Here is a 25,448-nt window from a genome sequence, read left to right as displayed (position 1 = left end):
ATGGGCGGCCGTGGTTCCTGATCTGATAACAATGGCTGTAAATTATTTATCTTGGGCAAACTGAATGCCAAGAAGGGAGAAGGGGAAGGGAGAGAGAGTTTGTGTTTTCTCTAAAACATAATTAGCTTTCTCTCACCGCATGTGTCAGCAGAAAGAGCCTCGCTTCACTAAATGTTCTTCTCTGCTGTGTATCTCATTTGGGGACTTGTTTGGAGGGAGACAGAGAAAATACCCCGAGTGTTTAAGTCTTACAGATGTAACTCATTTTGTTCAGGATGATGTCTTGTTGGCTTCTGGGTGTTTCAGAAAGTGTACTGCATACATATTTCTCTTTAACCTTCTTTTTATCGCATGAAGATGAGATCAAGGGTTACTTATATAGCACATAATATCAGCCACAGGCTGCGTCAGAAGCTTTCCAGTCATAATAACTAAAGACATGTATACGTATATTTTAGCCATTAAGGAGAAAACCCTGCCAGAATGCATTATCTTATTTTTTGATACAAAACTTTGAAGCACAAAACTAAGCTTCATAGTACTGCAAAATAACCGTCAGGGGACAGAAGGATTTCCATAACTGAATTGAGCAGTGGGCCATCCAGGCTACTTGCAAAGCTGCTGTGGTGGCCAAAATGGGGTACTACACATAAAACATGAACTCTTCTTTGGGGCTCTAAATTGGTTCTTTCATTGGGAAAGCAGCTCTGAGCCAGCTAATGCCATACAAAAGGAGCACAATGGCATGATCTATCCCTAAAGTGGTGAGGATTTATGGTAACGTAGTGCTAAACTCAAGGCATCTCATCCATCATTTTTTTGGTACAGCCCAGCGGGCAGAGCGTGGGACCATGAATCTGGCAAATCACCATGCCTTGATTTCCCTGCAAAATGGGACAGCAGTGGAGATTTCAATTAGGAAACACGCTGAAATAGTAATGAAGTCAAGAATGAGAGCTCTATGTGCTGTTTGGCATGAATAATACCTGCTGGTGACTGTGTTCTGCAAAGCACTTCAGTTTATCTTTACCTGAAGGCATGTGATTAAGATTGCCCCTGGGTTTTAGCGCTCAGGGCAAGAACAGGGGCTCTGTGGTTTTGCTGGGGCAGTGAGGCTGCTGTTCGGCAGGGCGGCACAGCCTGGGATGCAGGGAAGCGTGGGATGCAGGCGAGCAGCAGCTTTGCAAGAGCAGCCGCTCGCCAGGAGCAAGGCACTTAGGAGAACAGCAAACACGATGGCAGTAAAAGGCAATCAGAATATTGATTCTTTTTATATACAGATAAGCCTGAAGCTGTAACAAACCCAGGGTTTCCTAAAACTGGTGGAACATTGCTAGGTTGTTTATCAGGCTGGGAGACACAAAAGGATTTCAGGTAAAAGTGGTTTCAAAGCACCAGGGCTTACCTCTGTATTGAAAACATGTGCATCTGTACCATGTTATGTATCGTGGAGCCGCATACATTTTGTAAATACGCATTGTCTGGCTGTGCAGGACATATTCATCCTCGGTGTAAGCGTGGAAAGCAGCAGAGCTACATCAGAGATGAATTTGCCCAATTACGAGTGATAAAATCGGCCATTGTTCAGGGCACAGCAGAGAGCACGATGCCGGCTTGCTGAGGGCTCGCCAGGGAGGCACCCAGCAGGAAAAACCACCGCGTAATAAAACCCAAACCCTTCCCTGTACAAGCAAATTCAGTTCTCTAATGGCTTTTTTTCCCCTTTTTTGTCCCCAGACAGCGTAACTGAAGTCAAGACAGACATTTACGTGACAAGTTTCGGCCCTGTCTCGGACACAGATATGGTAGGTGCCGCTGGCTGGTCACCTCACGGGGAGGGATGGCTTCTCCTGCAGCCGCAGCGGATGTGTCCCACCCTCATCCGTGGACTATCTGGGCAAAAGCAGGATTTTCATAAACGACAAGAACACGAGCAAGCATCCCAGCTGCCCGCCCGCGCAAGAATGTGCGTCATCATCTTCTCGAAGGCCAGGGGGAGCTCAGTGTGGGTGGTAGACAGGGATTGTTTCTCAGGTGCATTTGGGCTTTTAGAAACCAATTGATAATGGCAAATGCAACCTTGGAGGGTCGATGCCTTTGCACCGCTCACGCACGCTGCAGGCTTTAGGGTCTTTTTCTTTTCTGCAAGTGTAACCTAATGAAATCGGAAGGTCTGCCCACAGGACCAAGACCTATACATAGCATGCTACACCTATTACATGTTTTGACAAACACCTTCATTGTAGCCAGCTTTCCTTGACCTGACAGTGCGTGGAGGAAGGAGGGTGCTCCCTGGGAAGAGGGGAGGGTGCCAGAATCTGGCCTGTTTTGGTGGCGGTGCCAGAAGAGAACGGTTCACCATCAAACTGTCCTTAGTGCTTGAACCAGAAGGGAGGCAAAAGAGAAAAAAGAAAAAGAATGAGCTGATTGCCATATTTTGACATGTTCAGGGAAAATTATTAATGAAAAGGCCTGAGGTCTGAATTTAGGCTTGTATTCCCACAACAGTTTGTCTTCTAATTAAAACAGGACTGTGGAGCGTAATTAATAGTGAGCTTTCTCAACAGCATTTCTTGCAGCTCGTATTCCACACGCGCCCAGTCACACAGAGAAGAGTTGGCTGTTGATGGTTGCTCAACATTTCAAAGGGCCACATGAGGACAGTCATGCGTTTAGGACTGAGACCCTCCTGTGCAACCAGTCCCTGAGGTGACCTGGTGCTGGCATAGCCCAGGCCAGCGGTGGGCAGTCCTGCCCTTGGAGGGAGCACACTTCGGGAGAGGGAGCAGGCATTGCTCTCACCAGCTGGGTCAGGCAGGAGCAATGTCCTGCGACTCTCACGGCCCCTCCAGAGCTGGGAGGGTTTCATTTTCTGTGCTCACATGGCCATGAACATCTCTTCAGCTGCCCCGCTGACAGTCCTGTGCTAGCAAGCAGAGGAGTTGCAGGAGAATAAAATCTCTGTGTTTCATTGAGGTGCTAGCCCCATCACGCAACCCCATGTTGCTTTGGAAAGACCACTCCCTCCAGGGTTAGAAGTTATCTTGATGTCAGCGTGGCCAAGAGTATTAATCTCATCTGAGTTCTCTCTCTATCTCGCTTGCTTTTCTACCGCAGCGGAGACCCATAATATATTCAGCAATCTTAGCCCTTGGGGAGTATCTCATAATTACTTCCAAGGTGGAGCATATTTGATTAAGGGAGCATGTATAATGAACTGTGAAGAAGAAATATGAGGTATTGAAAAGAGGAAGGTATTCTCTGCAATGTGATTTGACAAAATGAATTTAAAATTAGGAAGACAGTTAAAGAATAATAAATTATTTCCCCTTCGCATGCTTTAGTTCCATGTATTTTACAAATGCATAGCGAATGTGTTTTAGCGTGCCGTTCTGGTGCTAAATGCACTCAGAAACGTGAGAGAGAGAAACCCCGTCTCCTCCGGAAGCGTGGGGAGAGCCTGCTCTTCTGCGGTGGTTCCTTTCATCTCGGGAGTGGGGAAGTCCCTCCTTCCCTGCTCACATCTGCCTGGTGATCTCGCTCCCGTCCCTCCCACAGCCATTACTCATTGCGATGGAAAGCTGCTCCTGCGCATCTTGATGCAGACAGAGACTGTAATTATGATGATGGAGGAGAGGCAGGTAAAGCTGCTGTGGAGAGCAGAGGAGCGCAGCTGGTTATAAAGTGTGGAGGAGGACGTGTAGACTTTTTCCCTGAGATGCTCCAAGGGACTTCTAATCTCTCTTTCAGTTTGGTTTGGAAAGTAGAGCCTGATAGGACCTGACATATGCCTGAATCTTCAGTAGTGAGTTCTTGCAGCTTTGCCTCAGTCCCCAGGAAATTCAAAAAAAAAAAAAAAAACACTTTAAGGGAGTTTTATGCTTTGGTGGATGGACTCTGGAGACAGACTCAGTCTTGTTGTTTTCGGTCACTTCTGTAAGGCAGTGAAGAGCATAACGTAGAACTAAGTGTGCTCCTTGGAAGGGGTGACTTGGGAATGATGCTATCATGGAAAGAAATGTAGAAAAGGGAAAGAATCTGAACATGATTTCTCTTTTCTTTGGGAATGATTACTTAGCATAAAAGAAGAAAAACAGGGTCCGGAAAGTTGTTATAAAAGTTTTGCTTCTTTGTTTTTTTAATAGGAACAGGCAGTTCTTCTGAATAAGGTAGCTCTTCTCCTGATAAGGACTTTTCCTAAACCTACCTCCTGGGACTGCACACAGGCTCATTCCTTTGGTTTTATCCCTTTACTGAGCTTAAAACCACAAAGTGAAGATCATTTCTATGAAGGGTCAGAATATCTTGTGTAGGACAGAGCCTGTGGGAACATAGGATCTTCTCTTTCCTTCCCCCAGCCAGGCTCCAGAAACTTCACATTTGAGCAGGAGTGGCTCTGTGGCCAGGGAGCAGGGTTGAATTTCTTTACCGAGATGCTTTCATTCAGTTGCCATCTGCTGCAAAACCTGTAGGAATTTCTATGACCTATAGGAAACTGATGCACAGCAGCTTTTAAATGCTGAGAAGAGCTGCAGGAAAAAAATCACTCAAAATTTAGTTGGTCCTGCAGCCTCCAGGAACTCATAAATAAAGACTATGAATCTGCAATGGCAGAACAGCTGGGACAGACAGATTTTCCGAAGCCCCTGTCTCTCTCTGAAAGCCTCATGAGCTAATGAGATCCTTCATTAGCAAGAGGAGGTGTGTGTTGTAGAGGTGAGCGGTAGTGCAGCTCATGCTGACTGGCTGAAGACTTTCCCTCAAGTGACGTGGACCCTTCAGAGGACACGGGGTGGCTCAGGTCACAGGGAACAGCAGTCCCTTATGCCAGACACCGTGCAGATTGATTTAATTTTGCCTTGCGGTGGCCGTGGAGCCATAGCACCTTTGCTCCTTGGTCAAGTGGTTTCTGAGGCTGCATACACCAAGTGAGGAGCTGGTCGTGGCTGCAGGGTTTCAAAGAGATTAATTCTAGTTGCCCTGACTGGAATTCGGCCTAGGAAATGGGTTTCTACACTAGCTGAAAGAGGAAAAAAGAAAAAAAAAAAAAGAAAAAAAAAAAAGACAGACAAGAAAAAAGGGGGAAAATAGGAAAAAGGAAAAAGAAGAAAAAGAAAAGAAAGTCACAGGATCTTGTAATGCAAGTTTGTGAGGTCCTTGATTCAATGCTTTTCGAGAGGTGGCCTGGGGAACAAAATAACATTAAGTCAATGTCATGAAGTTTTATTTCTTTACTTTTTTATGAGCAGGGGTATAATTACCAGTATACTGGCCAAATTCCATCTCTAGGAACTTTATTTTTGCCTTTTTAAATTCCCGTGTAGCTGCACACAATGGTTCCCTTCCCTGAAACATCTGGATGAAGGTGGTGGTGCAGCAGGGCTACCCCAGGACTGGCCACTGGCCAGTGTAGGCTGTATAGCAGTTTGTCTGTAGTGGTCAGAAACGCAAATTTTGGCATCATATGTAAGTCATTATACAAAATATGGTAAATGCCCTCTATCCTCCACAGATTTCTCCACTGCCGTTAATCCCTACTTCTTGTTGCATCACGCTTCATGACAACCAAGGTGTGCCAAAACACAGTATGCTCAATGACCGAGGATATTTACCATTTCTTGAAGTGGCTTGTTTGCAATGAAGAGCTGAGTAAAACAAGACTTACTTTTCTTTCCTTTCTCCACAAAGGAATACACTATTGATGTCTTTTTCCGGCAATCCTGGAGAGATGAAAGGCTGAAGTTTGATGGTCCCATGAAAATACTTCCCCTGAACAACCTGCTGGCCAGTAAGATCTGGACTCCTGATACCTTCTTCCACAACGGGAAGAAATCTGTCGCCCATAACATGACAACACCCAATAAGCTGCTGCGCCTGGTGGACAATGGCACTCTCCTGTACACCATGAGGTAAGTTTGTGCCTCTTGGGCCAGGGCCTTCCAGGTCCCTATACACATGCAGACAAGGATGGGACCTCAGGGTACATTACAGCAGGGTTTGTGCAGACTTCCACTGACTCTGGTAGCACACTTGAGTCTTACCCTGCTGCTTTCCCTACTATCCTATGTAGCATCACTGATCCTCAACTTAAGCACATTTTTACAGATAGCTTTTTTCTCATCAATCATGTTGATTTTTTTCTTTTATGTGATGAGGTAGAAGTGTTGGGATCTATAGTTTGTGGAGTTGGTGCGCCACTCGACTTATTTTTGTTCCTAACCACTAGTGGGATATGAAGTCAGGTTTCCAGTATTGGTAGGGGAACATTAGGATGAGAGAATTTGTTATTCTCCAGCAGCTTGAGAACAGGTCTAAATTTGTTCAGCACATTACACTGGAGCTGTTTGAAACACCTAATGAGCCTAAGCTTGCTTGTGAGAACAATGGGGGTTTTTTCCTACTTCATGGAATCAAAAATCCAAATCTGTGTAATCAATGCATGTCATTAGGAAAAAAAAATCACCAGCTTATTAAAAGCTGTGCTTTGGAGGTGCCGGGTTTGGAGAGGCCATTGGAAGTTCTCAGTTTAACCCAGCCCATGTTGTCCCCAGCTGAGCTCTCGCTGGGAGCCCCAAACGTGAGGTAGCCCTGCAGCATGAGACCCCAGGCAGTGATACAGTCTGTGCAACCCCACTGTGAGCTCCAACTCAGCTGGGGTCTTCCTTCTAAAACACGAGTCGCTGTTGGGGAACCATGCTTGGGCAGTCATCTTCTCTGGATTTCTCAGGAACAGCCCCGGTACATACAGTTATCACTAAGCCGCAACAGGTGGAGAGCATGAAGAGAAACACCTTTGGGTTAATGGTACATTCGTTCTGGAACTATTCAGATATTCCTGTATGCTTGTAAGCTATTCACCCATGTAAATAATGTTTGCCACCTGGGGTGATGTATTAATTTGCCTTCCGAGGTAAATGGGCTTATAAATGAAACAACAGGCTCCTCAGAGATGCACAAGAAAGGTATTGAGTTGGTTTTGGAAAGGTGTAAATCTTTGTTTTCAAAAATTATTTTCTCTGCCTCCATCTTCAAGCCGATCCTAATAACAGGCTTCATTGTGGATTGTGTGCTGAGGTGCTGCATTTCACCTCTGTTTTTTGAGGACCAGACAGAATTTCATCTTTTCATAGTTAAGCTGGCTATCAATCTACATAGTGTCAGCAAGTTTTACAGCCTACATCATTGACAAACAATGCTCTGCTTTTGTGCAGCAGTTCTCAAATATGAGCTAATCCTGCCAGTGCCCTGGGGGTTTAGGTCTCCACACATCAGTGATCTCACGTTACTGAGGCAGATGGGATAAATGAAGAGAGAAGCCCAACTTGACTTAAGGGCTCGGTTCTGCTCCCGGCTCTCTGACCTGCATGTGGATGACTAACACTCCCCCTGATTGTATCATTGTCTTACTGTAAAGTATTGTAGGAGCTACTGGCATAAGAGAGCAAAAAAAGGACTCAATTTCAGGGCTTTTATATCATTTCACTTCTTCTTTATTCAGCAAACAGCCATTAGCTTCAGCGAGTTTTGTGTGACTGAGAAAGTATTGGATTTACTTTTCCGTTTAGGGCTGGGCATGTGCCAGGATGGCAGCATCACGAGGCTCTTGAGAATGAGCTTCTTGAAGAAAATGGAGTCATGGGATTTTTTTAAATAAATTTAACACATCCTTCAGTTTAGCTGTCTCCCAAAGAAGCGGGGGATGAAGGAGAGTCTGGACCTTCCTTTGCATCTGCTCCTGTCCCCCTTAAATGTACCTCTAAGGCTTTGTAAGAGGTGAAGAGCCGACTCAGAGATACCCAAAGGTTGGATATCAGGCCTTTTGTCACATGTTATGTTGCACAATACCAGGAACTGTAGTGCATGGAGATCTTTTCCTTACCCAGCACAGATCGCTGCCGTGCAGATGTGTGTGAAGCTATCCTGGTGGGGCTCCAGGCAGTATTGGACCAGCCTGATGCTGGAGCTGTGGTTAGAGCTGGCCAGATGGCCGTCTGGAAAGCACTGCCCACTGCACAAGACAGCGTGTCAGGGGCAAAGCAGGGCTCCTCTGGGTTTGCAGTTCAACACGTCCAGGATGGGATGTCTGTCCTGGTGCATCTGATGGTTGCCCTTTTCCCTGCTGCTGAAGGAAATGTCTGCTCAGGGCCACACAGGGCCTTTTGAGTGGGGGCTCAGAAAGGAAGATGCAAGGGCACAGACTGCGTGGTCCAGGACTGTGCATCAGGCTGAGGCTCAGAGACCAAGTCCTACCTGGCTCTGCGACTCACACCTCAATTCCCCTGTAAAATGATGATGATGGTATCACCGTCCCTTGTTAAGTGCTTTGAAACCTCCGCCCAGGAAAGGGCTGGAAGGAGACTCATGTTTTACGTCCAAGTGGCACATTTGCTGTTCTCCCCCATGCCCAGGGGCATACGTGTGTCCTTCTCAAAGGAAGGAGCAGGACCACGAAGTCGATCTCAGCCCCACATAGCTGACACCCAGCAAAGCGCAAATCCCAAAAAGGCACGCTCTGTTCTGCTGACTAGGGAGCGAGCTTGGACCTCCACCAGATTTCCCCTGGACTGGCACGACTGCCCAGGTGATCCCTTGCAGGCTCAGTCTAGACTGGTACATTGCCATGCAGTTTGACTCCTGAGACATATCTTACTCCTTTACCTTGTACCAGCCAATACCCTTGAGGCATCAGCTCTGCTGATGTGCAATTAGAGGCATGTCTCGTGCTATTTATCCTGCTGTGAAAGCCAACTTCTCTTAGTCAAGGCTTACATTTATAGATGAAGTTGCTCTGGTGGAACAGCAACTCTGACACATGCATCCAGCAAAATTACACCTGTGTGACAATATTTATAGCTCCTGGAGAGAGCCTCTTTATCACTGGCCTGAGCTTCAAGGAGTCGCACACCAGCTGTAGCTGAGCATCCAGAGATGTCCTTTAGTCATGGCACAGCCTCCTCGCAGATCGGTGCAACGTCACGGTGCAAACATCTGATCACTGACTCAGGCCTTGGCACCTGGCTGACAAGATGGCCTTTGCGGCCGCAGCACAAAATTGCATTTCTCTATTCCCCTCCTTCTGGCTGCTGAGGAAGGGACAGGATTACTGATCCCTCTGCCTCTTCCCTGCTACTCCGGCTGCCTTAGAGAGCACGGGGAACACAGTTTTTTTATGTAGCCCTGCCTCTGCAGTCTTGTTTGTGGAGCTCCTACAAGATCCAAGCAGTCCACAAAAGCCCAGTTTGGGCCCCAAAGCTCTGGTGGCCCAAACTCTGGTGGTACAGCAAACTGGGAATTGTGTGTGGATTTACATGAGGTACAGACAAAAACTCAGCTGCTGCAGCAATCGCTGGATGTACTCTCTTGCTCAAATTGTGTGGGGCATATAGATAATGTTCTGGTTCTTCCTGGCCTTGAAGCATATGAAAATAGTGAAAGCTTAATGCTGTGCCAATGGGATTCAACTTTGTGAATCCAGGCTTTAAAGAGCTCTCCTGCTCTTCACAGGGATTGTCAGAGTGGCATGTTGAGGCTTTGTGGTTATTGTCAGAGTGGTTCCCAGACAATATGTGCTCAAATTATGCACTTAAAGTATTTTTTTTAACTGATAGGCTGACGTATTCAGCTGCATGCTCAAAGACTTTGCCTCAAGAACCTGTCTTGCTAAAGACAACATGAAGTCCTTAGTGGCAGTGCACGAGCACTTGGGAAGGAGGATTGGTGAACCCCTGGGTGAGGCAGAGGCAGAACAGGAGGGAAAGCTGAGTACAAAGGCACCCAGGAACGTGCAGTCCTACTGGGGCTGTTGAACCCCAGATAACAAGTCCTGTACCTACTGTGGCAGGCTCAGGTGTTTGAGCTTCCCAGGCTGCTTTTTGAAATCACAGAGCTTCACAGTGTCTCTCCCAGCAAAGGCTTTGAGTTGTCTTTGCTGCCTGGTTTTTTTTAACCCCGGGGCAACTTGTGAGAGCTCTAGGCTGGAGCTTGCAGAACCCTTCCACATGATGGAGGTGCAACCATCATTCTCCCTTCTGCAAGGGCAGCAGCTGGGACATCCCAGCACCAGCTCCTCTGGGTAGTATGGACTGGCAGCTATTTGGCTGCATCCCACATCAGGGCTGATCCTAGACAACAGCATAAATGGACAAGAGCAGACCAAAGCTAGACTGCTAAACACACAAGCAGACAGATAGACGAGATGAGATTTGCACAGCCTGCTTTTCCCTCCCTTACAGATTTCAGAGTGGATTCAAAGGCAGAAATGATCTATTTTCCAGGCTTCGTTTTGTGCAGGCAGACTTTTGTAAGGAAGCTGTCCCAGGAGGGAGAAATCTTCAGAGATCAACTTATTTCGCTGCATTTCTGCCATCATGGGCTGAAATCTCCAGGGGCTGGGGGAGGATGCAAAGTGAATTCAGTGCTTTTGGATCCAGCACAAGGATCCTAGAAGCAATTTGGCTTTCAAGCTCAAACCCCAGCAATTAAACCTAACCTAGATTCTCACACAGGCTAAACCGTAAACACTATTCGGCCTGACTTAATGAATCTCCTAGAGGAGAAATCAGGACAAAACTCAAGCAATATCCCTGGCATAAACAAAGTCAGTTCTGCTGTGCAGGGTGCTGTCATGTTTTTGTACCACACATACACCAAGGGATTATTACATTTGCATCCCAGAAATTGGACTGAGACTCTCGTTCATCCTGCAGCACGACGCAGGTAACGACAGGGGCTCTAATGACACATCAAAGGCTTCGCTAAGCTCCTGGTAACCATGAGAACGAAGCTGAAGTGGTTTGTTGTACCTCAGCCCTGGGAGAGGTATGTTTAGCCTGATTCACGCTTCTTGCCATTGTGTCGAGCAGTTCAAAGGAGTTCCCATGACTTTAAAGAGAAAAACATGGTTTCTCTCCTGGATGTTCCACTTTTGGTGCCATTGTGCTGGCAAAGCGAAGAGAAAACATGAGGAGTTTGGGGTTTGATTTCAAGACAGTTCTGCATAAGTTATTGCTAGCGCCTGGGACAGATGAGCCAAAGGATACAACAGCTCGATTATGTGATTGCTGGCAGCTTGGTTATTTTTCACATACTGTTTAGGCTTTATAATGACATTTCAGGGCTCAGATGTCTGGACCTGAACAGGTCATCAGAGCGATGAAGCAAACCTCTGTGGCTAGCTGGCCATAAGCTCCCTTGCACAGGGTAAGGGGCAAAGATGAGAATTTCTGCAACAGGCTCTTTTACCCAAATTCTGCAGAGGCATTGGTAATTGTCTGGGAAGTGAGATACATTCCTCTTAGTTTGACATTTTGATGTTTCATTAGGCAAAGCATATGGTGCTTTTGCCAGCAACAGGAGGTGGCGGGGAAGGCCAGTGGCGGGGGGAGCGGAAGGGGAATGTGGGCACTCTCCTGAGCGGTGATTGATTCCACAGCTCACCTAAATACCTCTGCTAATTAGCGCTCTGAAAGATGAGTGTGTGCAAAAGAGGCTGCAGGAGGGGGACGAAAGATGGCTGAGGGATGCGGGGGGCAGAGGGATGAGCAGGAGCGAGCTGCAATACATGCACTCTGGTCGTGGGGAAAGCATCTCAGGGAGCCAGCACACCCCGACATGTGTGGGGGCAAAGCGAAGAGGTTTCAGGCAAGGGAGAACACCCGGGAGGGGGAATGCTTATATCGCTTCCCCCTTCGCGTGTTATCTGTGAACGTGCTGACTTCTGACTGGCTGAAGTTGCTGAACCAGACTCATCTCACTGGAATGATATGGCATTTTCTTTTTTATTTAATTTCAGGAGACTTAAAAGCTCCTTCAGTTGTAGGTGGAGAAGTGGCAGATTAGGTTGCTTTTTCAGTGGATTGTTGATGGATTTATTGTGATGTTTACTGGCTCAGCTAATAAAACACACTGTAGATTTAAAATGTGACTGCTGCATTCCCACACACCTATGGAGTCATCCAGCATCCGTATAAGGTTGTCTCCTTCCCTTGACAACACTTGCTCTTGTTGGCCACGGCCTGGAGAGGGCAGGAGAGTATGGCCAAGGCCAACTTGTGCCGAGCTGGTCTCTGCTGCCATCCTGGCCCCCTCTGAGGCTTTTCTGGCTGCTTTAAATGACACTCAACCACCGGACCCACAATCTGTGGTCCTTTGAGTCGTTCAGCCTTATTCGTAGTGGCTGTTGATCACAGCCAAGACTTGCAAAGAGTATAGTGTATGAAAAAGGCCTTTCTGGCTTTTGGGGGAGTTCATGATATATCAGAAGGAAAGCACCGATCAGAGGAGAGGTCCTTTGGAAAACCTGACTTTGGAAACACCCAGCTGAAAGCCTTTTGAAATAATAAAGTAATTAGTGAAGCCAATGAAGGAATAGGAAGGTAAAAAGGAAAAGTCTTGTGTGGCCTGCTGAGGGAGATGGGGCAATGCATCAACATTTCCTTTACACAAGTGACAGTGACAAATATTAGAAGCAAAAAGTCCATTGCAGTCGGAAAGGACACAGAAAGAATGGAATGGTAAGATCCGTGAGGACGTTTGACAAGCTTGCCAACCATGAAGCTCCCCAAGTGAATTTCGAGCTGACAGAAGAAAGCATCACAAAAGAAACAGAACAGGATGAGCAAGGCTGTCGAGTCCACACCTTGCTGCCATGTTTTCATACCTGCTTCTTGAAATCCTAATCTTCATCCAGATTACAAAAGAGAGGCATCAGAGCAAATGGGCAATTTGTTCGTTGTGGCCTTCGAATGTCCAGAGGAAAATCATTCCAACGATGTGCTTGTAGGCTTGTCAAAATCACTGTCAGTCTTTCCATTTACTTCAATGAGTCTTGGTTGAAGTCCTAAAGATCAGGTCTTCTTCTCTCTCATGTAAAACAGGTACATTCAGTCCAGAGGTGAAGAAATCAGCAAGCCAGAAAGAGCGATTTGTTTCTAAGGAAGTTACGTTGGCCACACAGTGGTTCTTGGATTGGCTGAGGAAGCCAAGCTGGGGCCAGACATAGTGCAAGCAGGACAGTCGTCATCACCTCTTTGTCAGTAGAATGATTACTACAGGACAAAGTGGTCACTATCCGTGTACATGGATTCAGAAAGGATTGGCAGACTCAGAGTAGAAAAGGTCCTTGGTCTCTGGTGCACGCAATTGCCTGGATACAGCCTCTGAATCATGGAAGCCGTAAGCCACCGGCTGCTGGGAGACGACAGCAAGGTGTGGTTTGCTCTGAATTCACCCAGAGGTGAATTCAGGTTTCGTACTTCTCTGTAAGTATCCCCTGGCCTCCTGTACTGGAGGTGGAGTCAGCCTGCATAGACTCAATAAACCCGCTGTGATTAACCTGGCCAGAGTATGGAGCGTTGCACCAGCCATGGTTGGGCTGTGAGCCCTTGGGATCCAATAGTGAATGGTGACTTAACAGCCAGCCCCTCAGGGCTTCAGTGCAAGTAGTCCCCATGGGGCGTACGGAGACCATGTCCTGCGGATGCTGAATAGCTAAGACCTGTTTATCGGGACTGAACCCGTCCTGATTGTGGGAGTTGCTTTTGTAGGTTTTTTCCCCTGTGGGGTAGCTCCTGGGGCACAGTGGGGCGGATGTGCCCAGTGGAGACAGGACAGTGGTACCTGGCACTGAAAAACAGCAGAAATGTGCTGCTGTCGCATGAAGGAGCAGGGAGGTACCACTGAAACACTGTGAAACGCTGGGTTCAGAATGTCTGTAGGAAATTCACCACTTTCCTTTGCCAGCTCATAGAAGAATAAGGTGTAGACTTCCACATGGTGCAATCTGCTCTGCGGCACTGTCACCCCAGTGACCACTGCAAAGGGGTCATGTGCCTCACCTCCCAGACATTCCCAAAGGCTGGGTTTACTGGGATTTAAACCCCTACTGTGGGTGCTGCAGGGACTCCAGGTCATGCAGGAGGGTTTTGGCCACCCAACCTTGCTCCATCGAAGTTACGGCAGCTTCCAGCTCTGCTCCTCCATTTCTTGATTTAATACCTCTGCCTGTCTCTCAGGGGGACACCAGGTTTCCTATACCCTCTGAAAGGAGCAGATGAGGCTGGACATGGGTCTGAAATCACGAGGTTCGTTTCCCCACATGGCAGAGCAAAATTCACAGCCAGCGGAGAGTTTCCAGTGCAGCCTGGGCTGCTCTCCCAGCCGACACAGAGCAGCTGTGCAGGAATTTGCTGCTGCTCCGTCCCTCACTTGCACTGGTGTCGCCTGTCACAGCACCATCTGCCGCCTGCAGCCACCATCGCTGCAGCCTCAGAGATCCCCTGCCACCTCCAAGCCATGGTGGTTCTCCTTTGTTTCCCCCACAGGGGTTCTTAGAGCGATTTGTGAAGTTCTTGGTTTTGTCCACCAAATTTTTTTATGCCAAGTTTAAAAAAGAGTCGTCTTTTTTTTTTTTTTTGTAGAATCATTTAAGGTTTGTCCATCTGAAAGAAATAACTTTTATTTTTCTTTTATTTCTTTTTTTTTCTTCTTCTTTGCTTTTAGCAAACAAAATCTGAACTCTATTTTTTTCAGGGTTTGTTTTGCATTTGACTAAGCCTCAGTATTTTCTGTGAAGAATAACTTACCTGAACATTTTTCCAGCTGAAGGAAAATATCTCAATAGAAGCTTTCCACTGTGCTTCTTGACCTGAGTTTTCCACAAGCCACCTTCAGCCTTAGGTCTGTGCACTTGTCCTTTGCATCCACATGTTGCTCCTGTCATAGTTTATTTGTTATTTTGCCAAGCCATCAGAAGTGGATCCTTTTTTCTACACATGGTTCCTTCAGAGAAGATCATCTCCTGGGAAGCTGTCTGTCCTGGCTCCCCCCCCAAGGCTGCAGGCTGTGCAGTACTTCAGGAAGGAATATGAGCTTAAAGTTACTTTTTTTAGAGCTTTTTATAATGGATCCTTTTATGCCTGGCCCCATGTTCTGCAGCACACTGCTTTTATGGTTGTGCCTCCCTCACAAAACCACTTCCTGATGAGGTATCCTACTGGGATTTGGTGGATGCGTAAAGTGCAGAAGTTGTCCTGCACCCCCCCAAACAGCCCCAGGACACGCAGTTCTGCGTCTGCCCACAGCATCCTCTGCAGTGCCACCAGCAAGGGAAGAGCTGGGGGAGGTGGGATGAGGTGCCCCACATGCACAAGGGTATGTTGTACCCTGGTGCAGTACCTGCGACTTCATGGCTCTGACTGACTTTGTTCAGCAAGCCCAGCAGCGCTGTGGCTTTCTGACTGAACAATCTGCCAGCCCTTGGCTCCTTCCAGACCACCAGGAAGAACAGGCCATGTTCCCTGGCAGCCCTTTCCCTCTGCTTTCCAGCATGGTCCATGAGATGTCCCCTCAGGCATTAATGAGCTCTTTGTGCACAGTGCATAAGCAAACAGAAGTCCTGGGCTTTGGCAGATTTTCTGATTGCACTGAGTGGATAAAGATGAACTCAGTCAATAATGTTGAGTTTATACAATGGTAAAGGTGGCCAGATCTGTGTGCCTGCTGTTCTCTCCACAGCTGATGGAGTTCTGCCCGGAGACCCAGAGGTTAGTGACTGCATTAAGACCTTTGTCGCCTTTGATGGATGCAGGGCAAAGATGCCGTGGCAGAAGGTCCAGGTGGGAGCCTCCGCAGCCGTGTGTTTCTGATCATGCCCTGTGTTTTGTCTTGTAGGCTAACGATTCATGCAGAGTGCCCCATGCACCTGGAGGACTTCCCAATGGATGTGCACGCTTGCCCACTGAAATTTGGGAGCTGTAAGTACCCTGATCAGCCTCCACAAGGAGGTGGGTATAGAGCTAAAGAACAGTCCTTTGTGTGGCTAGTGTTTTCTAGTATTTTAGTAACAGTGTTATTAATTATTGCTAATGATAATGTGACCAAGAATTTGTTTCTGGTATCTCATGCGATTCCTACCATCATCAGAAATGGGCAGCAAGCAAATCTGTGGTCAATTCAGGCTCACAGGATGGGTTAGACACCTATGGTTTTGCTGTAAGTTTTTAAGAGAAGTGGGAAGAGCAGCTTCCCGTTGCCCTCCCTGCCTTCAGTAGGCAGTGCTGCCTCTTCAGCGCTGCCTCAGCAGGACCGGCGTTGGTGGAATACTCAAAGATGCTTTTCCTTCATGACAAGGTGATCCTGGGGGGACAGATTTGGGAAGACAGCAGTGGTATCTGCTGCTAGGTATCCTGTCCAGCTTCCCTGCATCACCCCTGCCAATCTGGGGAGAGCCTGAAATCCCTGGTTGCTCTGGCTCCATGCTCCAATGGAGCTTACAAACCCCTTGCTCCTCTTCAGTCTGTCAGACAGGCTACTCTCAAGTAAAAGGCTTGGAAACTCTGGGAATCTCAGTCCCAACACCCAAGGGTCCTGGTTTAGGGAAGATTTGCAGGCTGCTGGTGAGTTGAAAGCCCCGGGCTTGCAGCTGCTCATCTGCCTGGGCTTCCCATACCCTGCCTAGGAACAAGTTCCCTCTTCTCTCCCGTTTGCAAGTTAAATTTCTTTTGGTTTTGTTCCTAAAGTGAGTGGGAACCAAATTCTAAGCCACTGGTTCACCATAATGTGGAAATAAATTTTGTAGTCCCGCTCTGCCTGGAGTATCCTCCAGGTCCAACGAACTGAGCACCACTCTGAGTCTATGATTGCGTTAGATGGAAGAGTTACCCATCTCCAAATAACAAATGAGCCCCCACAAGTAATCTCCCTTTTGGACTCTAAGAAAACAGAGAAATCACAACCTTTCTAAACTGATACTTCCATCCTGGAGCCATTTGGGAGTTAACTAAGGAGAAAGTTGAAAAGTTTGATTGGCACCAGAAGAAATCATGTTTATCATGTACATCTGCTCCTCTGCCTCATGACAAAATGCATCCATGAAACTGGATTATTCAAAACTACTAAAAAAAAGTTATTTCTAACAGCTAATTAAATGTAGAACTCATTGCCGCAAGATATCACTAAGGCCAGTAAAATAGCAAGCCTTAGAGAAGGATGAATTATTAATGTTAATTGACCTTGTGAGGAGGGATATAAAATCTCATTCCTCAGGCCTAAACTCTGGGATTATTACAAGACTTACAGGAAGGCAGATTACTCCACATCCAATTGCTTATAATGTTTGTTGGTGAGGAAGAGAGATTAATGTGCGTATTTCTGCTGGAACACCCTTTGGGGTTCTTCTGGGTATTTTTACTGATTTGGCCTCTGAATGATGAGAGTCTTGACACAAGCAGCTCAGAGAGCTGCCCCGATAACATTAGTACAGCTCTTTCTAAAGCACCGATCCGCATAGCATGTGAGCTCACCTCTCCTCTGTTGAGTAGGATTAGACTAGTGTTTGCCCCAAAAAGCTGTCAACAGCTGGAAGCTGCTCATTTGCAAGAAGCTTAGAGTGGGTTAGATTTGTAAGTAGAAGGACAATGCCAGGGCCAGACACATGCTGTTCAAAGGATAGCCAAATTTGTCTCAGTAACTACCTTCCAGTGATGCCCACAACCTGAATGGCTCATCAGTGGCCTCCTGTCCCTGTACCACCATGGCAGCCACCCAAAGAGGGAAGGCAGAGAGCTTGCAGGAGAAGTAAGGGCAACAGGCATTTCAGATAGCTTCAGCTGCCCACCTGCACCATTCGTTGGACCAAGTGCAGTGAAGGTGATGGCTTTACCTATCACCACGCTCCCTAAAAGATGGATGTACGCAGCAGAGAACAACTGTTTCTAAGCCAGTCATAGGACATTTGTACATTTGTCTGAGACTAGGCTAGCAGAAGATGTTGCTGAAGTTATTAGCTCCACTAAATGTCAAAGAGCTGTCCTTGTTTGGATTGGACTAGACTGCATTGCAAGCAAGGCATTGAGCAGAACCAAAACAGCTTCATGGCATTAAATATGTTTCAAGCATCCATGCCAGGCCTATATGACACCAGGTATGTTTCTGTCCCAGATGACCAGATATGTAGACAACTGTGTTTTCAGGGATGATGGCAATGAAACTGTGGGCAAGTGGCGGTGTGTGAACTGTGACTGCTAGAGCAGAAGGTGCTCCCCATCAAGGCAGAAGAGCATTGCCAGAGCTGTACAAAGCTAAGCCTGAAAGAGGATGGAGGTCTCCAGAAGCATATTGAGAGCTGGAAGGAGGGGTTGGAAAAGCAGAATGTTGCACATCGGGTGAGAGGTGCCAGCCTGCATCAGAAGTGCTTAGGCAGCACACTGGCGTGCTGAGAAACAGTGCCTGATCATCAAAACGACTCCCCCCACTTTGCACAGCGCCTGCTTAGTATTTAACAGGTTTGCCAAAACCTACAGTGCAGGGATAACAGTGGTTGTTTTAAAAAGATCAGAGAAATCTGGTTGTCTCAGGACACAATCTTCCACAAAGCAGGAGCTGAGACATTTCTGTAGTAGACCTGACCCACTGCTTGACCTGAGCCCACCCACAGAATTCTTTAATGTCTTAATAGGAGAAGCTCGTTGTAAAAATTAATTGAAGGCTTGTTTTAGTGAACTTTGTTCTTGCCTAAAAAACCGGTGCAGAGTGGGTATGGACAGGAATCTTGGGCATTATGGGGAGAAGTAGCTCCTAGTAGAGTCTGGAGAGACTCGGTTTCTGGATACCATAGAACTGGCAAAACCAAGAGCGTGTGGGTGCTGTTGGGAAAGGGAGTGGCTATGAGGACAAGCAGGGGTTTGGTCAGAAAGGCTTGTGAAGGTGATGATGACTGTGTGTTAGAGGGAGGTGTTTGCATATGGGGAGTTGGGCAGGTGGGATAGAGAGGAGAATTTGCAAGCCCCTGGAAGGATGCCCTGGCCCTGAGCCCAGCGCTGCCCCATGCAGCAGTCTAGCGGCACTTGCCTGCTGTTTCTCTTGCAATGTGCGGGCAGGCTTTTCTCAGCACTGCCCTCCCTCGCTGCCTGACAGATTGGCCTGGAGGCTGGCAAACACAAGGTCATGCAGGGGAAAAAGCATCTTGGTGGGAGGGCACACCACCTCCAAAGCTAAGAGGCTTGGAGAGGGTTGTTTCTGAGTGAGGGTAAAGATTTTTTAACTTTTTCTCCTTAACCTAAAATTCAACCCCATTTGCATTTAGCCTTTCTCGCCAGCTGCTGCCAGTGTGACTCTCCTGGTCCCTGGCATGGCAGGGCTGTGGCCGTCCTGCTGCCCCAGCAGTCTGCTGGTCTGGACGCCTTCTTATCTTGTCTCTGCTTGGAGCCAGCCCTTGCAGAGTCAGCATGTCAAGGGGACAGTGTGTCTCTCAACGACAGTGCTCTGCCCCCTCTTCCAGCTCCCTTCCGAAAACCCCAGCTCCCTTTTGCTCATTTGATTTAACAGTTGCTGAACTGCCTTGGTTTCTGGCCATGCTTGGCTGTGCTCAGCCATGTGGCTCTGAGGAACGCGCAGCAGGGATTAATTTGCCTACAGGCTAATTTTGGTATATTTTAGGTCAGGCAGAAGCACAAACCTCATTCTTCTTTTTCCTCCGCAGATGCCTACACAAAGACAGAGGTGATCTACACCTGGACACTGGGGAAGGATAAATCAGTGGAAGTAGCGAAGGGTGGGTCTCGCCTGAACCAGTATGACCTGCTGGGCCATGTTGTTGGGACAGAGATGGTTCGATCCAGCACAGGTACTTGTGAGACCACGATGCAATGCAAGGGCTGAGCACACTGTCAGACGAGATGGACCCATGGGCTTTGAATGCCATGATTTGGCATAATTATAGAGGCAGTACCTGTAGGCAGTGAGCACCACAGTACTTCCCAAGCCACGTGCTGTTGGAGAATATAGCTGGGGACATCTGGAGCAGTCACCAACAGGCAATAAAGGGTTTAGCTTTTAGTGGTTTCCACTGAAAGAGCCTTATCGCCCATACCATCTAGAAAACTGATTTCAAGCATCTAAAAATGATCTGTTGTATGGAAAATTTGCCCCACCTTGCCCAGCTGGTTCTTGGTACTGTGGGTTCCTTTGTCTTGGATCCCTTTCCAGTCCCTCAGGAGAGCATTGTGAGCAGGGGAGGCGAATGCAACATAAAGTTCAGTGTGATTTTCACTGCATATGCTTACACAAATATTATCATAGCTAATAGAAAATTATCCCAAACAAATGTTTCCTCTCATTAATGACCAATATTAATCATCTTTCTCTCCCATCTGCTGCTCCTCCCTTCCCCTCTGAATCCAGGTACTGATGGCTTCTGTTATCTCATGTGTGTCTCTTATCTTTCTTTTTTCTTTTCTTTTTTTTTTTCCCTTCTGTATGCACCAGTAGTTCTCTCATTTGAAGATATTTCCTCTTTGGTGCATTTGATTTTAATAGTGTCTGTCTGTAACAACTCATATCACCTCCCTTGGGGACATGTGGGGAGTCCAGGGAACTAAATGTCATAATATCTGGCCCATCTCTCTACTTAAGTTGTAGTAAAATGTACAGATGAATAACCTGAAGTGGCAAGAAAGCTGCTAAAGGCTCCTGTGTGTTATGATTTAGCAGAGCCACGCTCACAACAAAAAGGCACAATAATCCAACAAAATATCCAATGCTTTGAGTGGAGGAATAGGGCGTTGAGGGAAAACAGAGACAGCTGCTTCTTTGGTTTACAGCCCAGACCTTTAACGACAGAACTTGCCCTGATTTTTGAGATGGTTACAGCGAGGAAAGGTGGAATATTTTCAGGATTGTCAGAGAAAATAAAATCCTTTGTCCTGAAATCCTACCGAAGAACTGTTAGGGTCTCTCTAGGCTTAAGGGAACTTACCCACAACGTGGCTCCGTGGGCTGGAGCAGAAAAGGGATGGGAGCTGGGTCGGGAGAGACCCCCAGAGGTGTCTTGTGCCTGGGATGAAACAGGGAAAGCCTATTGCCCGGTTGCTTATTGGCTTTGATTTGCCTTTGTCGCACAACCGTTTTGCAGTGAATTACAGAAATCTCCAGAGAAGTGTTTTGTGTGTGCATGTGCAGGACGTGCAAAGCCAGCGCCGACAGTGTGCTGCAGCATGCATCCCTCCTTCGCACAGCTGTCAGGGTGGCCTGAAGTCCTGTAAGATACCAGGGCATGCCAGCCAGTAACAATATGACACACAGGCTGCAATTTCATCTAAGAGCTTGAAAGTTTGCTCAGGACAGGTCTTCAGTGGCTCAGCATCTCTAACCGTCTGTCTGCAGGGGAGTATGTCGTCATGACCACACACTTCCACCTCAAGAGGAAGATCGGGTACTTTGTGATCCAGACCTACCTACCCTGCATTATGACAGTCATCCTGTCCCAGGTCTCCTTCTGGCTTAACAGGGAGTCCGTTCCTGCCCGAACAGTTTTTGGTGAGTCTGGGAGCACGGGGGCATCCTCTCAGGTAAGGGGAAAAAGGCACCACAAATGACGGGAAATAGACTGAGCATCAGAGCTGGTATTCTCCTGGCCTTGACCGGCACCAGTGCAGCTGCTGGTCATTTCCCAGAATAGCTCTCAGTGTCTTCCCAGTGCCCCTGCTTCCACTGAATCACTGCAAAAATACTCCTGTCCATGTTTCTGCTACAAGCCAAGCCATAAATATTAACAGCAATCAAGGTATTGATCATCTAATTATATGCATTTGGCTGTGTCTGCTTATCTATACTGGCTTTTGAGTTGAGGAGAGGATAGGTACATGGGGAGGCATTTAAAGCTCTGCCTTTGAAATTGCTAATGTGCCCCTGGTCAGAGCTCCACATAACAAGTTCCTGGGCTGAGGCAGTATAACTGCAGGGTAAATATATTGTTATTATTGTCTTCAGCTAGTTTCAGATCCTCTCTCCGAGGCAAAGTGTCAGGCTGGCATTGCACATATATTAATAGCTTTTATAAACATTTAATTGCTTTGTGCTTTCGTGCCAAGACCTTTAGTTCAGGATCTACACACACATGCTCACAGACCAGGTGTGATGCTGCAGGATTTTATTTCCTGGAAATAACAGTGCCCAGCAGGTACCACTTAACAGAGAGTATATCGGACAAAAGACACCAAGCAGGGAGGGGATATATGGCACCACCTGCTCGTGTTTTGGAATAAGACAGAAAGAGGAGTGGTTTCAAAGATCATGAAGCCTTTTCTCTGTATCAAGGGTTGTGATAGAAATACTCCCACAAACCCAACAGGGCTGACGTCCTCCTTTCCGGACCCTCTCTGCAGACCTGTGCTGTGGACTGGAACGGGATGCAGGGAGGGTCACAGGTGGTTCTGCATCCTCCTAAATGAACTAGAAGGGAATCATTATGATTTTTGTGTTCACTGGGGCTTGTGAAATGTAGATCATGAACAAGCTTTAAAATTTACAGTTGACCCCAGCTTCTCCCCATTAGCACCGGGTTGCCTTCTCTTCCCCGGTGATGCAAATCCTACAGCAATCCCCAGGGTCGAGTGCAGCTGCGGGGAGTTGGGCGGTTATTATGACCAAACCGGTTTGCACGATCTAGATTGCAAGAGCTGCACTGAACAGTGATAACAGTGAAGAAGAGGGGATACAGTCCCTTAGCACCCACTTTTTGGTGTTTTCATCCAGCAGAATGGAAAAGGGGGGGCTCAGACAGAAATCACGTGGAAAATAGGACCAGCTCAGGCATATAGAGAGTCATCGATGAACTTTCCTCACTCATCTATTTGTGAATCATTTGCAACTAAACCCCACAGAGTGCACACCCAGACCCCATGTGTGTCCATGCCCCAGGTGGGCTCTTACATTTGCATCGGTTCTGGAGTGTCTCTGCACTCCCGACACTGGGGGTGAGCCCTTCTCTGAGGGTATTTGATTCCCTCCTATGTTATCCTGAGATTTGCAATTAGACAGGTTTCCTCGAGTAGCAGCTCAGATTGAGCAGGAGAGAGCTGATTGAAAAATTAAAACCTACCTTTGTGAAAAATGTCTTTCCTCCCAAGTAGCCTTGCTTTCCTATTAAGAAAATAATGAGAACTCCAATTGTTTATTCCTTTTTTTTTTGCCCCTCAGAAAGTATTGTCAACAATATTATTGAATCTCTTCAATTACCAGGAGTATGGCTTAAGGGAAGTAAAAATTAGTCAATATTTTTATCATGTTTCTAATGCCTTTTTAATTGAAAAGCACATTATTGGGGAAAATGGATAGCAATGGTTGCTTGCTTTAATGAAAAAAGCTTTAAAAGGCATTTTGCAACAGATCATTTTTTTAAGATAAATCATAGTGACACTCATTCTGGCAGCTTGGGCCACTGATGGGTGCCTGGCCATGCCAGCAGGACCCAGGATCCCAGGTGTCCGTCCATGCAGGTCACAAGACACTATTTCCAAAATATTGAGAGAACCACATTGGATGAGTGGCCAGTTTCTGGTCCTTCATGAAGTTTCCAACCATCTAGCTGTCCCTTATACTGTTATTTTATTATTTTTATTTCATTGCAAAAGCAACCAGAGGCTTCTCCATGGCATATTCTACATGAAGGAGCTGGGTCTAGCATCACACAACTTACCCTACTAGCAGACGAGGAATTGAATCCTACCTACGAGCTAGGACTCTTTTATAGTTAGCAGAGATCTAGTCGATGGAGTTTGGGGAATATTAATCTCATCCTAATGCAGATGTTTGCCATTGATTATATGAATTGGAGATGATACTCAAAACTGAACCAAAGAAGGCCCTAAGCAACCTGAAGTTGGCCCTGATTCGAGCAGGGGTTGACAAGCTGACTTCTCTCTCAATCTGGACTGTTTCGTTATTCTATGAATTGCACCACGGACTTGTGCTGGGTAAGACTCCCTTAATTACAGCAGAAATGTGGGCCACATGGCCTAGAGGACGGCTCCTGAATTTACATGATGGAAATGCCAACTGTGTGGTTTGAGGAGAAACTGGGTGGGTACGAGTGTATGGTCTCACACCATCCTTGTCTCCTGCTGTGTTTCCACAGGTGTCACCACCGTCCTCACCATGACCACACTAAGCATCAGCGCAAGAAACTCGTTACCTAAAGTGGCGTACGCGACGGCCATGGACTGGTTCATAGCCGTCTGTTACGCCTTTGTGTTTTCTGCGCTGATCGAATTTGCCACCGTCAACTACTTCACCAAGCGCAGCTGGGCTTGGGATGGCAAGAAGGTGCTGGAGGCCCAAGAGATGAAGGTCAGCCCTGTGGCCAAGGCCAGGGAAGAGGGGGCGGTGAAGAAACGCTGCATGAGAGAGCTGCACCGGGGCCAGGAGTGGGTAACATGCAGCCCCACAGCACTCCGGGAGGCTGGATGCTACTTACTGGGGTCCCCAGCTCAGGTCTCGACTGGAGCGGTTCTTGAGGGTCAAAGGCGGAAGGGCTTGGAGGGCTGGTCACTGTGCTTAGCTGGAGAAAATCACCCAGGCATGACTACTCACTTTTCCCTCTGTCCTTCTGCACGACCGTTTGCCAGTGGAAACGTGAATGCGTGCATTTCTTGGTCTTGCTCCGCCGGTGGTCTCCTTGCTCCTTTCTTCTCCCTCCAACTCATAAATGCCCCACTCCATGTTGCCGGCATGCGACACAAACCCAAATATGCCACAGGATGCCAGCCTCGCCAGTGGAGACAGTCCCACTCTGCTGTGTCCCCTGCAGCTGCTATCCCCAACTGGTCTCCCCTGGCATGGGCAAGCATGGTGCAGCGATGGGGAGGTCTAACGCTCGTGCTGTTGCCCACAGCTGCTGGCAGCTGCTGCTTTGTAAGCTCGGGCCAAGAGGGTGGGTGGGAAGCAAGCAATGAGAAACAGCAACTGGCAGTAAATTAGTGCCTGGCATCACCCACGTTTTCCCTTCTCGCTCGGGATCAGCCTCTCTGGCAGCTTCCTTCCTGACAGCCACCGCTACCCCTGCTCGTGCCCCCTCCCTCCTAACTGATTTAATCTCAGCTGTGCAGAGAAATCGCTTACTGTAGCATGCCGCTCCTTGTTTATATTTATTGAATCAATTTGAAAATCAGCTTTGTTCTTGGTTCTGGAGCCTTTATATTTTACTCCTTTGCATTTTAATGTGTTGTTTAAAATTGTTGTGGGGCTGTATGCAAATACCTGGCAGAATTGCAGTAACTTTTGGGAAGACAACAGCCAGTCATCTCTCTGGTATGGAGGTCAAAGCAGGAGAACAGAAGCCTTATGGAGAACCACAGCCATCCCTGGGTGTTGAATGCCTCTCTCTTGTGTTTCTTGCACTCTCTCTATCTGTTTGCTTTTGCAGCTGTGGTCTGAGCAACAGACTTATGGCAGAAGGGCTCCAGAGGAGGCCAGTTGATGGTCTTCCACTTCCATCATGAACAATAATGCTAATCTGGCCTCTAGAGATGAGAGAAGCCTTTCCGAGGTCATTGGCATGAGCGAAGGATCAGAACAGGTCCTCAATGCAAGCATGTCCCTTTTAGGGATGGGCAAATTAGCACAGGATTCACACAATTATGTGAACTGGGAACAGCTGAAAAAGCAGCAAAGGC

The 25,448-nt window shown here is 47.3% G+C and overlaps 2 protein-coding genes across 2 annotated transcripts in view; both read left to right on the top strand.

Moving 5' to 3' along the window:
* Window positions 1–25,448, top strand: part of LOC142087719 (thymosin beta-15A homolog) — a 463,475-nt gene that overhangs the window by 39,787 nt on the left and 398,240 nt on the right. The window lies entirely within an intron of this gene.
* The window catches only part of GABRA3 (gamma-aminobutyric acid type A receptor subunit alpha3), an 80,343-nt gene that overhangs the window by 39,903 nt on the left and 14,992 nt on the right, over window positions 1–25,448 (top strand). The window contains 6 exon segments of the mRNA XM_075162252.1: window positions 1,738–1,805; window positions 5,689–5,909; window positions 15,670–15,752; window positions 19,478–19,621; window positions 21,160–21,312; window positions 23,912–24,123. Of these exon segments, the coding sequence (XP_075018353.1) occupies window positions 1,738–1,805; window positions 5,689–5,909; window positions 15,670–15,752; window positions 19,478–19,621; window positions 21,160–21,312; window positions 23,912–24,123 (881 nt within the window).

The sequence above is a fragment of the Calonectris borealis genome, chromosome 13 (genome assembly GCF_964195595.1).
Source record: "Calonectris borealis chromosome 13, bCalBor7.hap1.2, whole genome shotgun sequence".
NCBI classification, from domain to species: Eukaryota; Metazoa; Chordata; class Aves; order Procellariiformes; family Procellariidae; genus Calonectris; species Calonectris borealis.
Note: the sequence above shows the minus strand (reverse complement) of the source record. Positions and strands in the feature narration are given on the sequence as shown.